General features: G+C 51.0%; 1 protein-coding gene across 4 annotated transcripts in view; it reads left to right on the forward strand.

Annotated features, from left to right (window-relative positions):
- The first annotated feature begins 1,582 nt into the window (after positions 1-1,582).
- The window catches only part of PPARGC1B (PPARG coactivator 1 beta), a 119,069-nt gene continuing 105,431 nt past the window's right edge, over positions 1,583-15,220 (forward strand). For 3 of the 4 annotated variants that reach the window (XR_011464862.1, XM_070374616.1, XM_070374617.1), the window contains exon 1: positions 1,583-1,726. Coding sequence is in view for 2 of the 4 variants with exons in the window: in XM_070374616.1 (XP_070230717.1) it covers positions 1,649-1,726 (78 nt within the window). In the remaining 2 variants the exon portion in view is untranslated. Of the gene's footprint in view, positions 1,727-3,027; positions 4,351-15,220 lie in introns of those variants that run through there. The other variant, XM_070374618.1, reaches the window with a different exon arrangement.

Below are 15,220 nucleotides of genomic sequence, written 5' to 3' on the forward strand. Positions count from 1 at the left end.
TGCTGACTCCCAGGCTAGCGCTTCAAAGCTCCATGTAGGCTTTCTCTTGGGATCCATTGTTCCTTAAAAGCGCCCTGAACTAAAGCCCAAAGAGTGAAATCACGCCCTCTGGTTCTGGGAACCTCAAACTGGAGAAGGAAGCTCCTGCTCTGGTGTTCAAGTCTGAGCAGGTGTATTGGGGACTCTCCCTGTACTCTCCTTTCCTCCTCCGGCTGGGAGGGAGCCAGGAAGGGTGGGCAGGGTGGGGCAGGCCTTGCTAGCTTGGGATGGGAGGAGAGCAGGCGGCAGGAGGGCCCAATAAAACAGGTTGAAATCTTCCCGCCTTTCTGCCTTTACCCAGGCGGTGCCCTCATCTCCTGGCTGGCAAACAGCAGGGCATGATGATGAAAGTTCAAGGCTGGCGTCAGGAGGCCTGGGGCTCTGGATCTGGCCCTGGCACTCACTCCATGCATACCCTTTACCCTAGGCAGTTTTCTTATCTACGAAATGTGTGGTGATGGTAATGGGAGATCTAAATCCTCTGGGATTTTTAGTTAACACATTACTAAGAACCTACTATGTGCCTGGCACTGGAGACACAGTATGTGCAAAAGCAAACTCAGGCCCTGCTTTCATGGGTCTTTAAAGTCTAGTAGGAAGACGTCTGAAGATCAAATCTTCACTGTAACTACGGTAAAATGGCAACCGTTACCAGTGTTTTAAAGGTCTGCAGAGCTAAGGCCGCCGGGAATGATGGAAGTGGCAGGAGAGAGAGTTGACAGTCCGAGGAGCAGCAGGGAAGGATACAGTGAAGATGTGGTTTACTCGGTGAATGTCCGCAGACAGGGAACAGTATTCCGCAGTCGGATGGCTTACCCAAGAAACTGGGAGGCCAGTGGGCCAGCAGGAAGCTGGCTACTTCAAGGCACTGTGGCCGTGGTCAGAGAAGGAGTTGAAGTTTTCGGGGGGGAAGTACACAGTGAAGGAAGCCAGAGAGAGAGATAGTTAAGAATATGGGTCAACGCATCTTCCAAAGAAAAGATTTTTTTTAAAAAGCTTCCCCCTCCGAGGAGCCTTCCTTGATTTCTCCACCTTTGACCTATGGTATCCCTCCCTCTCTGGCTGCAGCCCAGCGAGACACTCAAGCCTGTAGGGCAGTCAGACCTGGGCTTTGTTTTCCTGTATTAAACTATATCGTGGCATCAAACGAGGTCCTCTGCCTTCTGAGGCCTCAGTTTCCCCAGCTGTGCCGAAGCAGGTTGTCTCGTAAGGACCCGCCCAGCGCTAACGCAACGTGATTCGGTCGGCAGGAGCAGTGGGCTGCCTGCATTGCTGCGCAGGCATCGGGCTGCTGGCTGACTACCGTCACCCGGCTGCGGGCGCTCTCCTCCCGGGCCGGGGGCAGCGGGCGAGGATCCCGGCGCCACACATTGCGCAGGGAAGGTGGGGTGCGACCCCCGGCTTGCGCGGGCGCCCTGCGGCCCCGCCCCCGCGGCCAGCGGCCCTGCGGCAGCGGGGGCCTGAGCTCCGCCCTCCCTCCTCCCGCCGGCCGCCCTCCCTCCTCCCGCCGGCCGCCCTCCCTCCTCCCGCCTCCCTCGCTTGCTCGCTCGCTCCCTCCCCCGGCCGGCTCGGCGCTGACTCCGCCGCACGCTGCAGCCGCGGCTGGAAGATGGCGGGGAACGACTGCGGCTCGCTGCTGGACGAGGAGCTCTCCTCCTTCTTCCTCAACTATCTCGCGGACACGCAGGTAAGATCAGCAGGGGCCACGGCCGGGTAGCCAGGGCCGCTGAGCTGCGGAGGCTGCCGCCGCAGCCGCGGAGGCCGGGAGGCAGCGGTGGGCGCATTGAGGGGATCGGGGGTTCCAGACTGCAGAGTCCCCCTTCCATGCACCCTGCGATGCACTTCTTTCTGGGGACAGGGAGCTGGAGGTCCCCCCACCACGCATGCCGGACCGTTGCGGTCGCTACGGCCGCTGGGGAGGGTCTAGCCTTGGTTGCTTGGATTCCGGCCCACCCCCACCCCCCTGCCCACTGAGGTGGGGGGTTCGGTGCTTCCTTGAAGAGGTTGAGCCGCGTCAGGTGTGGGGGACCCTCATGCTGAGTCTAGGTGCAGAAGGCGCGCCCTCAGGCTCCCGGCACTTGCTGCCGTACTTTCACGTGGACTTGTGGCCCCGGCGCAGGCGCCTGTCCCGGTCCCCGGAGTCCCCTGATCCTCCGGTCTCGGGTACCAGGTCTGCTACAGCTAGCCCCCTCGAGGCTCTCTAAAAGCTCCCGCAGCGCGGAGTTTTCTGCCAATTGCCCGCTGAAGGCATAGGGGTCTGCAGGGCACGTGGACATGCGGGCGGGGATAGCACCTTCCTGGTTTCGCTATTCGGTGGACTCCCCGGGGGCGAAAGCCCGGCAGGATGGGGCCGGAGGACTGTCTGGGGGCGTCTGGGTCCCCCTGCAGCGCGCGGCCCCTGGTGCGCGCTCGGCGATGCTGGGGGAAGGGAAGGCGAGGCGGCGAACAGGGCTCAGGCTGCGCCTGGGAGACCCACTGGCGACACGCGCGTGACAGGAGAGGGTGCTCCGTTGGGCCGGGAGGGGCGAGGAAGCTGGTTACTTGGAAACGGGGGCGGGAGGGGGGGCGGTTGCTGCTGGGATAAACTGCCCGGAAAATGCCCGCACAGGGAATGCGCGCCCCCTACCCGTTCCCCAGTTTTCCCCACCCCATGCCTGTTGCAAGCATAAAGTTTGGCCCCATAGTTAGGGTTTTTTTCTACGGTCACCCCGCCACGGGTAGCGGGGAGGCTGGGGGTGCAGCCGAGCCGCGAATGAGACCCCGGATGCGGGTGCACGCCGGAGGCAGAGGGGCTGCTGGGCTCTACCGGGCGCGGCTTGCTAGGGCTGGTTTGGTACCTGGAGTCTGAGCGCCGGTGCCGGCTTGTTTTGCATAACACTGGAAGGGAGGGGGAGGGGGGCGGGATGTGGGAGGGGAGAGAGGGAAACTTTGCTTCTTGTTATATCTGCCTGTCTTGGGCGGCAGCAGCTGTCATGGGACCGGGTGGGCGGGGAGAGGCTTGCTAGCTGACTCCTTGCCGTGAGATGCGACTTGGAGGGGACGCAGCAGCCGAGACGTTCAGCTCTGGGGGACTCTGGGTGGCGAGTCCCGCTGGCTGCTGGAACCGCGCGACGTGGCCGGGTGTCGCCGAGAGGAAGCCCGCCACGCGCAGAAGAAGGCCGGTCCCTGATCGCTGCGGACGTCCATGCGTCAGGGAGCCGCGGGGCCTCGTGGTCGGTGGCGGGATCGCTTGGGTGGGTTCCGGGCACGGGCCGCAGGGGCTAGTGGCATATGATCGAGCTTCTCTAGGCCCGGGGAAAAGTGTGATGAATGGTCTGCGCGCGGTAGTGTGTGTTTGTGTGCACACGCCGCGCGCATCGGGCGCGTACCTTACCTCTGACGAAACTGCAGTGGAGCTCCAGTGGCAGTCACCGGGCGCCGGCACTCGCCCCGGGCCCCTGTCTGCTCCGAAGGCCGATCCCAGCCTCGGCACCACCACCGCGCCCCCAGCCCCCTAGCCCCCAGCCCTCTAGCCGACAGCATGGGACCGGGGGGGGGACTGGATACAGGGTGGGCAGAGTTGCTGCTAGAAAAGTTCTACCCTCGGCCCTCTCGCTTGTCCGGGGGTGTCTCCAAACCCCTCTACTAAGACGCGGATGTAGGAGGCCTGAAATAGCCAGAGACTCGTCCAGAGACCCACAGGAAGAACTCGTCCACTTTGGACCCGACCCTAGGTCTCAACACCATCTTCTGTGTTCTTCGGCTCACATTTGCCGTTTTAGCCGTCCAAAGTGCCTACCCAGCAGGCAAATTTCACCAAAGGAAACTAGAAATTTGGGTAATCGTGTATCAGCAGAAGCAGTGCAGTGGAAGTTAATCTGGGACGTTTTGCTTTTTTTATGTAACCACGTGATGGGCTGAGGCCCTTCGGGTGATCTCTGCCGTCCCAACTTGGGAAGTGTAATTGATAGGGGGAGCTTGGCAGCCGCCCCTAGAAGGCTCCGAGAACCAGCCGGAAGAGGACCTGGGCGGGTCTTCGCGGGCCTCCTCATTTTACAGTTGGGGATCGAGGCTGTGAGGGCTGGACGGCTGGTACAGGACCATGCAGCCAGTGGGTGACAGAGCCACCCAGGGCTCCTGACTCCAGGTCCTGTGTGTTACCTCGAAATAGCACTGGACTTGGAGTCAGAAGGCCTGAGTGGAGTCGCCTTCCCCACTCTCTGGCTGGGTGACCCCAGAGCAAGCCATTTTAACCCTCGAGCCTCCTTTCTCCCATCTGTCAAATGGGGCTGGTGGTGCCGGCAAGAGAAGCCCAAGGCCCGGTGGTTGGGGGTGAGCACTCTTTGCATGTGAAATGTCTGGTCCTTCCTGTAACTTCCTCTCCTCCCCCTAGACCCTCCCTGGCCCTCCCCTTCACCGTCTCCCCCTTTGGAAGGCGTGGGGAGAGTGAGTAGAAAGGTAATTTATCAGCTTTATCCCAAAGACTTGTCTTTGGCAGCTAATCCTGGGTTAGATAGAGGGAGGATTTCTGTTGTGGAGACTTAACTTATACCCATTCAGGTCAAAGTTCAGAAATTCAACAGATTAAGGGTTGTGAAAGTTTCTTGGAAAGGTTTGGGGCATGTGTCGCAAAGGACTTTGTGTTGGCTTCTCCTTGTTCCGGGCCCCTGCCTGTAGTGCCCTCACCCACCATCCCTGTGTGGCCCTCTCCTCTAGCAGGCCTCTCTAGCCCAGCTTGCCCTGCTTTCTCTAGCCTCTGGTTGTCTTAGTCTGTGTTATACAACCAAGCATTTTGTGTGTGAGTCCTGTGGCCCAGGAAGATTCTGGAACTAGAGTTGTGCCTTTCATGTCTTTGTGCCCCTGTGTCACCTGTCACTGTGCTGAGCTCCTTTGCTTAGCTCTTGGCTAGGCACAGAAATGACAGACAAGGGACGTTCTCAGGCTGGCTGGGGGGACAGCTGGGCCCAGTATGGGGAGAGAGGAATGCAGAGGGCTGCAGCTGTGGGCAGTGACTTAGGCTCCAGAGACCACATAGTAAGCCCACACTATGGGTTGTTTGAAGACACTTGGGACATCAATCATAGATGTGCAAACTGTCAGAGATGGCAGGATCTTTATAAATCATCAAGTCCAACTCCTTATCATTTAAAAATATTTAATAATAGAATTGTTAGGAAACACTGGCAAGCATAAAGAAAAAAAATGAAAATATGTAATCTTACCCAAACATAACCACCGTTAATTTTTATATGTGTTTTCTGACTTTTTGTTTCCTATTGATTCCTATGGATTATATCTTTTGTACAAAAATGGAATCATTCTTTGTATAGTAATTGTAACTTGGAATCACACTGTTCCAACATGCTTTTTTTTGTCCTCCAAACAATATACTTTCCACATCAGCAAGTATTCTACCTAGTATCTTAATATCTTAATGGTTATGTAATATTGAGGGTTGAACCAAAAGGTATTTAATCAATCCTTTATCGTTAGTCATGTAAGTAGTTATATATATATATATATATTTTTTTTTTTTTTTTTGCTCTTGTAAGCCATGCTGAAATGAATATCTCTGCGTATGTCTTCTTTTCTTCATTTAAATTCCTAGAAATGAATTACTCTGTCAAAGGAACTATGCAGGCGTTTGGTAAACACATTTCTGGATTGCCTTCTAGAAAGATTGTGCTAATTTGCACACTAGCATTGTGTGGGAATACCCAGTTCCCCATTACCCAGAAAACTCTTGGCATTTTAATTGTTTTTCATTTTTACCAGTCTATTCATCAATAAATTTTGTCACCTTATTGGTTTAATGTGCATTTCTTTGATGACTTGTGCTGCTGAACCTTTTCCCCAAATGATTATGGGCCATTTATGGTCTGTTCTGTGAAATGTCGTGTTAGTGAATTTGGCCCATTTTTCAGTTGGTATGCTGTTTCCTTGTTGTTCTAAAACTGGATCTGAACACCCGAAGGAGCACCTGCCACATGGAGAACTGGAAAAAATGGCTTGACTAGTGTTGACTTGCTTGGTCTGGGATGCTGCTGCCTCCACAGCCCCTGAAACCAGGGCTAACTTCTTTTCCAAGTCAAAGTTCTGGCCATCTATGGGGCAGGTTGAAGTGCAACCTTTGCTGGGTACCTTTACCCACTCTTCATCTGTGTGAGACCCAGGAGACTTAACTCTTTCACCTGAGCGCAGAAGGGGACACATTTGCTGGCTCTGTTTACCAGAGACCCAGGGTTCACTTTCATTGGGGCTTCCTGGCTGGTGCTAATGATTAGGATGCTTGTGGAACCCAGGAAAGGCAATGGCCCAGCAACTGGGCCCTGGGGGTTTATGTTTCCCCTTCACCCTAGGGCTTTCCTCTCCCCAGCTGCTGCAGGCTAGCCAGAAGCTTCATCATTGCCAGGATATGAGTCACCCTTTTCCTTCTCTCTCTGGAACAAAAGAAGGAATACTGGTTTGAGTCAGAAGAAGCCTTGCAAATGGGGGCTTATGCTGGGAAGCGAGTCCCTAACATAAGCATTGCAGTATTAATAGCTATCTCCTCCTGCATTATCATCATCATCAATGCCATTTATTGAGCATCCTCTATGTGCTGTGTGCTCTGCTGAGCCTTCTGTTTGCATTATTACATTTCATTCTCATAAAGATTCTACAAAGTATAGATGTCATTATTCCCATTTTACAGCTGAGGCATTTACAGTTTCAGAAAACTCATTGACTTGCTGAAGATGATCTACCTGCATTTCCTTGGAATAAGTGGAAATGCCAGGATCAGTGGGCAAGGTCCCCAGACCTCTTGATTCCAAGTTCCATGAAGACAGGGACTACTCTCTTTCTATTCATTGTCTTCTAGCACCTTGAGCAAATGAAGGCAAATTGTCAAGAGAGAAGGCAGAACTACTTCTCTAGGCCTCTGTTCTTCAATCTATGAAATGGGGATACTAGGCCCTAACTCTCAGGATTGGAAATTAAATAATAGAAAGTACATAAAATGAGCATCTGTTGTGCACAAAACTTTGAATCCTTCTGTCTCTGAAACACTTTAGAAGGGCAAGATCAAGGATAGAAGGATAGAATTAACTCCTGCCCATGCAAACTTTTCTCTGTAAGAAAGGGAAGCACAGTTCTTGTGATAAGGATGGAGGGAACCCAAATAAAGTCATTTAGAAGAGAATGAGCAGGGTTGTTTACTGTCTCTCCCTCTCCAACATAGTTGAATGCCTCAATTACATCCTGTGGACACTCAGCTGATGAGGAATCAATTGAACTGGATTGACCTTCCTGTTACTCTCCCTGACTTCCGGTCTGGGTCCTTGTCCATTCACAGCTGGGTTCGTGTATTTACTATCACACCAGACTTTGTCCTCTCCTGATTGTCCTCAGCCCCGATGGCAGATCAGTCCCCCTAGAGCACGTGTCTGATGCCACCCCGTTGCTCACACATCATGCATGGCTCCTTGCTGTGCTTAGTTGCTCAGTGTCTGCGACTCTTTGAGACCCCATGGAGTGTCGCCCACCAGGCTCTTCTGTCCGTGGGGATTCTTCAGGCAAGAATACTGGAGTGGGTTGCCATGCCCTCCTCCAAGGGATCTTCCCAACTCAGGGACTGAACCTGGGTCTCCTGCATTGCAGGTGAATTCTTCACTGTCTGAGCCACCAAGTACTCTTAAATGCAAACCTAAAGTTTAACTTCATGTGCTAAGGCCTTCAGGTATTCGAGGTTGAAGAGTTAGGCCCCTGACTTTATCACAAGCTGTCTGCTTTCTCTTTGGGATCCTGGCCTGCCCCAGGCTATGTCATGAATCTTCCAGGAGGTATTGGCTCATTCAGCTATGTTCTGTCTCCTGTTGGAATTTCTACTATTTGCGTTATTCATCCTGCATAAGACTCAGCTCCCACGCTATCATTTTGGTGACATCTCACATCCAGGTACCACTGCTCCATCCCATATGTAGCAGAGAGCATTCTGAAGTCAGCCTGCCTGGGTTTGAGTCCTGGTTCTGTGATTTACCAGCGGTGAGACCTTTGGTATGTCATGTGACTTCTCCGAATTTCCATTTCCTCAGGTGTAGAGATAACGATAAATAGTACTTCCCTGATAAAGCTGTTTCACTATGGAGTCAATGAAAATCAAAGGACGTATGGATTTAAAGCACCTCACAGAATGCATGGCATAGAAGTACCCAACAATAGATGCATCTCTTGTAACATATGTCTCGTTAAGTATTTAGGAAATCTCTCCAGATTGTTAAGCTCCATGAGGGCAAGGATTTTTGTTCACTTTGTTAAACATTTTTTTTCCCACAATGAATAGACAAATGCCTGGAACACAGTAGCCATTCAGAATCCTCACTGGGTGAGTAAATGAGCTAGACTATGAGCCTCTTCAGAGCACGTGTTCATCAGACGAGGCAGATTAAAAAATCTTTTGGAATGACCTGAAAGTTCCTCTCCAGACATTCATCCCCAGCATTTTAATATATTCATAGCCTACCTGTGTTTCAAGCCCCTGCTCACACGTGACCACTCTGGAAAGTCTGTGAAGCACACTGTTCTGCTGACATGGAGGGTGCCACTTACTCTCTGCTAGCGCTTTGTCTTATTTTCCGTGCAGCATGCAGGATCTCAGTTCCCTGACCAGGGATCAAACTCATGTCCCCTGCAGTGGAAGTGCGGAGTCTGAACCACTGGACCGCCTGAGAAAGCTGTGCCTGTGTGCTTTTATCCCTATAACTAGAATGACAGCTCAGGAAGGGCAAGAAAAAATATTTTTATCCTAGTCTGGTTTTGTGTTTACCCATTAGGTAGGCAAATTTTTGAGCAGAACAATGTTTTATATGACTAGGTGTCAGGTTCTCTGCAAAGAACTTCGTATTTTAAACATTTTATCATGGAAAAATAGCGAACGTACAGAGCCAAAGCCAGTGGCAGGAAGGGAATCGAGAATGTCCATGCCACCGTCACCCGGCTTTGGCCACTTTTGACAAGCGGCCACTCTTGTCCGTCCACTCACAGACCACATGCCATCTGTGGCTGTTCAGTGTGTATCTGTGAAGAGACTTTTGAATACTGTTGCAATGGTTTCTTGCAGTGTGAGATTGCTTCTGTTTTCCCCATTTTGTAAGTGATGAACTTGAAGCACGGAGAGGTTAAAGCAGTCATGTAGGGTCTGGGAGCTAGTGAGTGTCTAACCTGGGATTTGAACATGGGTTCTTGAGCAGCTCCTGGTGGCGCAGATGGTAAAGCGTCTGTCTACAATGCGGGAGACCTGGGTTCGATCCCTGGGTTGTGAAGATCCCCTGGAGAAGGAAATGGCAATCCACTCTAGTACTATTGCCTGGAAAATCCCATGGACGAGGAGCCTGCTAGACTACAGTCCATGGGGTCGCGAAAGAGTTGGATATGACTAAGCGACTTCACTTTCTTGAGCAGCTCACTCTCCTTGGCTTGGGAGGGCCCTTGCTGCTAAGTCGCTTCAGCCGTGTCTGACTCTGTGGGACCCCATAGACGGCAGCCCACCAGGCTCCCCCATCCCTGGGATTCTCCAGGCAAGAACACTGGAGTGGGTTGCCATTTCCTTCTCCAATGCATGAAAGTGAAAAGTGAAAGTCAAGTAGCTCAGTCGTGTCGACTCTTCACGACCCCATGGACTGCAGCCTACCAGGCTCCTTTGTCTATGGGATTTTCCAGGCAAGAGTGCCGGAGTGGGGTGCCATTGCCTTCTCCAGGAGGGACCTTGGAGCACATCAGATCAACCCCTACCATTCCCAGAAGAAGGGACCCTGCGCAGAGAAGGAGAAGCCACCTTGTTGGACGAGGCCTAGGTCTCCTACTCCCTGACTAGTTCTTTTCCGGTATCAGAACTTGAGGGGAGGGTGGGTCTTGGCTCTGGGGGAGGGACAGGGTGATGGCCCGAGTAGAGACTCTGCTGCCCGAGGTGGCCAGGCTTTGTGGTGGCTGTAGAGTCCTGGGGTGCAGATCACCACCTCCTTGCACAGGCTGCACGTTCTTCCAGCTCTCACTGTGCCTAAACCCCGGTGGGTTCACCCATTCCTCTTGCAGTTGACCTTTGTTTTTCAGTCGCTCAGTCGTGTCTGACTCTTTGCAACCCCCATGGACTATAGCACACCAGGCTTCCCTGTCTGTCACCAACTCCCAGAGCTTGCTCAAATCATGTCCATTGAGTCAGTAATGCCATCCAATCGTCTCATCCTCTGTCATCCCCTTCTTCTCCTGTGTTCAATCTTTCCCAGCATCAGGGTCTTTTCCAATGAGTCGGCTCTTCACATCAGGTGGCCCAAGTATTGGAGCTCCAGCATCAGTCCTTCCAATGAATATTAAGGATTGATTTCCTTTAGGGTTGACTGGTTTGATCTCCTTGTAGTCCAAGGGATTCTCAAGAGTCTCCTCCAACACCGCAGTTCAAAAGCATCAATTCTTCAGCACTCAGCCCTCTTTATGGGCCAACTCTCACATCCGTATGTGACAACTGGAAACACCATAGCTTTGGCTATACAGATCTTTGTTGGCAGAGTAATGTTTCTGCTTTTTAACATGCAGTTGACCTTGGGTTTTCTCATTAGGCGCTCAGGACCATCCCTTGAGGGAGACAGGGTTGGGAGACAGAGCTGAGAGGAGGAAGCTGGCCTGAAGGCACATAGCTAGCTAGGCTCTGGTGGCAGCAAGGCTCCAGGGCTCCTGCCCTGCCCTTCCTTTAAGGCAGAGCCTGAGCTGCCCCCCGGGCCCCAGGTCTAGAGTAGGAGGCCAGAGAGACTTTTACAAGTCAAGGGCAAAGTCTTTGATTAATTATCCCCAAAGGCCTGTAATTACTGCTCTGTCTTTTAGGGAAGAAAACAAAGGTTTGCTCTAATTATTTGTTTCAGTGGCTGAGAGGGCTTTGAATCCTAGGATTGTACTCTGCTTGGGGTGAGCCCTGTGGCCTTTGGCACAAGAGTTTTTGTGTGTGTGTGTGTGTGCCTTAGCACTTTTATCTAGGAAATAGGACTGATAGTAGCACATACTTAAGGGGTTTTCTCGGGAAGGGAATGGCAACCCACTCCAGTATTCTCGCCTGAAGAATTCCTTGGACAGAGGAGCCTGATGGGCTGCAGTCCATGGGGTTGCATGCACGACCGAGTGACTAACACTTTCACTTGGGCTTCCCTGGTGGCTCAGATGGTAAAGAATCTGCCTGCAATGCAGAAGACCTAGGTTTGGTCACTGTGACGGGAAGATCGCCTAAAGAAGGAAATGGCTACCCACTCCAATATTCTTTGCTTGGAGAATCCCATGGACAAAAGCCTGATGGGCTAGTCCATGGGGTTACAAAGAGACGGACGGGACTGAGCAACTAACGCTTTTACTTTTTCAAGGGGTTTTACAAAAGGCTGTTTGAGATGATGCCTGTAAAGTGTTTAGAAATGCTCAGTGTATAGGAGCCATTGTTAAAAAACAGAAAAATATAATTCAGACCTTGCTATTTATCTTCCCACTGAACTCTTGGTCCTTGATCCTGTCTTAGCCCTGAGGTTCCTAGTATTATGATTTCCTTCACCCTATCTTTCTGCAGGGACTGGAGAGGAATCCCCTCCAGCCTTAGCCAAGTATTCCCATGCTGACTTTTCGAAAAGCAAATCCAGTTAGATGCTACTTAAAGAGAGGAGAAGAAATATCCGTGATTAAGAGCTCTGGGCTTTGGAGTTTAACTGCAAAGGGTTTAAATTTGTATTCTACCATTTACTAGCTGTGTGACCTTCACCAAGTGTCTTAACCTCTCTGACCTCAGTTACCTCATGCAAAATTGGTGATAATTATAGTATGTTCTTAAGATAACTGCAGGAGAGAAATGTGCCTGCCACATTGCCTGACATATAGTAAGCACCCACCTGACATATAGTAAGCCACTGTGAAGATGACAGTGGTAATTATGTAAATACACCAAGGTAAACTTGAGCTTTCAGGGAGTTGGGAGTGCCTTAGAGACCATCTTGCTCAATGCCCTTACCTTGAGGTGAAGAAGCAGACAGGGAGCAGACTAGGGAATGCCTTCATATCGCCCAGCCTGGCTGCTGTCTGCTTGGCCAGAGCTGGCTCTGCATAGCAGGGACTCAACTGTCTGGGACCCACTGTCTGGGAACTCAGCCGGGCGAGCCCTGCTTGGCTGAGATGGATGCTCCCCGGCAGCTCTGCTGCCGTGTTTTTTCCTTGTGCTTGCCTGGCAGAACAGAGTCATTTAGCAGAGGGAGAGTGAGGAGACGTTAGAAACCAGGCCCTGAGCAGTTGCAGCAGCCGGCCCACGAGTGGCTCCCTGATGTTGCCATGGCAAACAGCCTTGGCAACGTGGCTGCTTGAACCTTATTTCTGGTCTCAGGCTCTTCTCAGAGAAGTGTGGTACCCAGGACATTGGGGAGGGCCCTGCCCTGGTTCTTTGGCACTGAGGATGACCCAGCCTCCATGCTGCTAGTGACCCCAGACCCCAGCAACCCCTGCTCAAAACATCTGCAGGATCATCTTCAGTGACCTGCAGAAGCAAGCTCCTTAGTACAGCATCCAAGACCTCAAATGCTTACCCATTTATCCATCTATCTGTCCATCTATTATTCCAGTACTGTTGACCATGCAGCACTGTACCCATTGCCACAAGAGCAGAACAATATATTATTTTTAACATGAATCCTGGTGTTCCTAGACTGCCCTCCTCTTCAACCATATCCTTCAACAGTGATGATGATGAGAACAGTTAAAAACTGCTAACCCTTTCAAGAAGAGCATTTAATTTCAGAGGAACCCTATGAAGTGGGGTTTACCCAACTTTGCAGTTGGGTAAACTGAGGCTGACTTCCAGTTTATGGTGCTAATATTGTTTTGCAGTTCCTTCCCTATACATGGCAACCCCTAGGACCCCTACCATGAGGTATCTGTTGCCCCTCCCCAACTCCAGCAGCATCCTTCAAGGCCTCAAGGGCTGCCTCCCCTAAATCCCCCTCTGAGAATTGCTCCCCCTTTGCTCTGTGATCCTATAGTCTATAACAGAATTTACATCTCCTATCTTCATTTTGTATTCTGTCACCCTGATTAGTTTATATCTGTCCTTTAGCCACTCCAAAACAAAGCACATGGGGAAACTGGCTATGAGGGTTTTGAATGTCCTGGTGAGGCATCAGCAAAGGTTTTTGTTAGTATTGTTGTTAATAACAGTAAGCATAGAAAGTAGCTAACATTTCATGACCGCTTAATATGTGCCAGTACTAAGATAGGACCTTCAGGTACATTGTCAGGTAAAGGATTCTCAGCTACTTGGAGAGGTCGGTGCTATGACAAACCAGAAAACTAAAGCTACCAGATGTTCAGTGACTTGCCCTCTGTCACCCAGACAGACAATGGAAAGGCTGGGATTTGAGCCTAGGTCTGCCTGGCTTCAGAGCACATGGTCTTAGCCACTGCAGTGTGACCAATCTGCCTGAGCATATAACAAGGACTGGAATGGGGTGATGGACAGCGGGATGGAGGCGTCTAAACTTGGCCTCAGCTTGGGGGTGCTCACTGGAAGTGAGTGGATGTGGAAGAGAAGAGACAGAGTGCAGGGGGCTCAGAGTGGTGTCCCTATAGCAGAGATGGGGGTGCGGTGGGGCACAGAGGAGAATTTGCTTCGGGGGAAGATTTGTATGGGGAAGAGACCTCTATTTATTTTGGACCTTCCCTGGAGCCTTGTTAAATGCAGAACTCTGGTCCCAGCCTGTGATAACTTTTATGTGTTTATTCTTTATGTTCTCTCTTTTCTGACCAGTCAGGACCAGAGCTCCCTAAGGAAAGGGATCTTGTCAAGCTGGTTCAATATCAGATCTCCCAATGCCTTGACAGCGGCTGGTATACTGTAGGCCCCCAATAAATATCTGTTGAATTATTAAATGAATGAACAAATGCCGTTTGATCTTTCAGGAAAGTCACCAGCCATTTGCCTGGCCACAGAAGCCTCTTCTCTGTGTGTGGAGCTAGGATGTGTGGGTGAGGGGGGAGTTTAGGAGGATTGTGCTAGTCCCCACAAGGAACCCACTGCCCTTGTCTCCAAGATAAGCCTTGCACACAAAGGAATCAGAGGACAAACATCTTTTGGAGCCTCCAGAACCCCCTATCAGAACACACGTCTAGTGGCCAGGTCTTTGTGGAATGTTAAAACACGGGTTAGGAATCCAGTCTATTGCTCTGGCCAGACTGGGGAGGGGCTCAGAGCTTCCAGAATCTACAGGGAGGGATTTGGTCAAATGTTGCCATGTCTTCCAGGGAGACCAAAACCAACACCTTACACCGGGCCTCATGTCCATTGCCCAGCTGCTTATTCCATTGGGTCTGGCCTCCACTCTGGAGGAAAAAAGTAGAGAGCGAATTCAGAGAGGTAAAGGGATCATTCAGGAACCCAGGACTGTACTCTCCAGCCCAAGAGGATTAGCTCCAAGCCACATCCATCATTCCTTGTTCAGAATCGCCTGGAGACTCAGTCTCTTCCATAGAAGATCACCCCTCACCTGTCCCACCTAGGGCCAATTCACTCCTTGTTTACACACAGTTCTTACAAGCTTGGGAGTCCTGTCCAAGCCTCAGGACATTAGAAGCAGCAAGTCAGTTCTGTTAGTGTGTCCATGCAAGCATGGGGTGTGGGGTGCATGGCAGAAACACGTGGATTCAGCACTGAAATCCACTGGCGCCTGAGCAAGCAGCCCCCTTATTCTGAAAACATTACTTTGCAAAAGTACAAAGCTAATGCACTGTAGAGACAGTGTATCATCCCGGAGGAAAGGTATATTCTGATCAGTGGTCTCTGTTCAAGGAAGCAAGAAAGTAAAATGTATTTTGGTGTCACTGTCTAAAACAGGAGGTCTATCAAGAGGAGGAAAAATTTCAAAGTTGTCTATAAATGAAGCTTATTGTGAGCACACATTATTTCTTGATAATGGCTGATAAAGAAGGAGTTAGTCTAGCTGTAAAAGTTTCTTTGAAAGTTGATGCAATCTTGTCACGTGAGAGGTTGTCTTTTGGATTTCCAAGGCTGCATGGAGTAATAGAAAGGGCCTATGTCACATGCTCATTGGCTTCAAGAAACTGTGTAGCCTCTTGATGAAAGAAAGCTGACCGTCTGTTTTAAATCTTAGCTCTATGGCTATTAGCTGTGTGACCCAAGGAGTTAGCCACTCTGTGC

The sequence above is a fragment of the Bos mutus genome, chromosome 7, assembly GCF_027580195.1.
Source record: "Bos mutus isolate GX-2022 chromosome 7, NWIPB_WYAK_1.1, whole genome shotgun sequence".
Classification (NCBI taxonomy): domain Eukaryota; kingdom Metazoa; phylum Chordata; class Mammalia; order Artiodactyla; family Bovidae; genus Bos; species Bos mutus.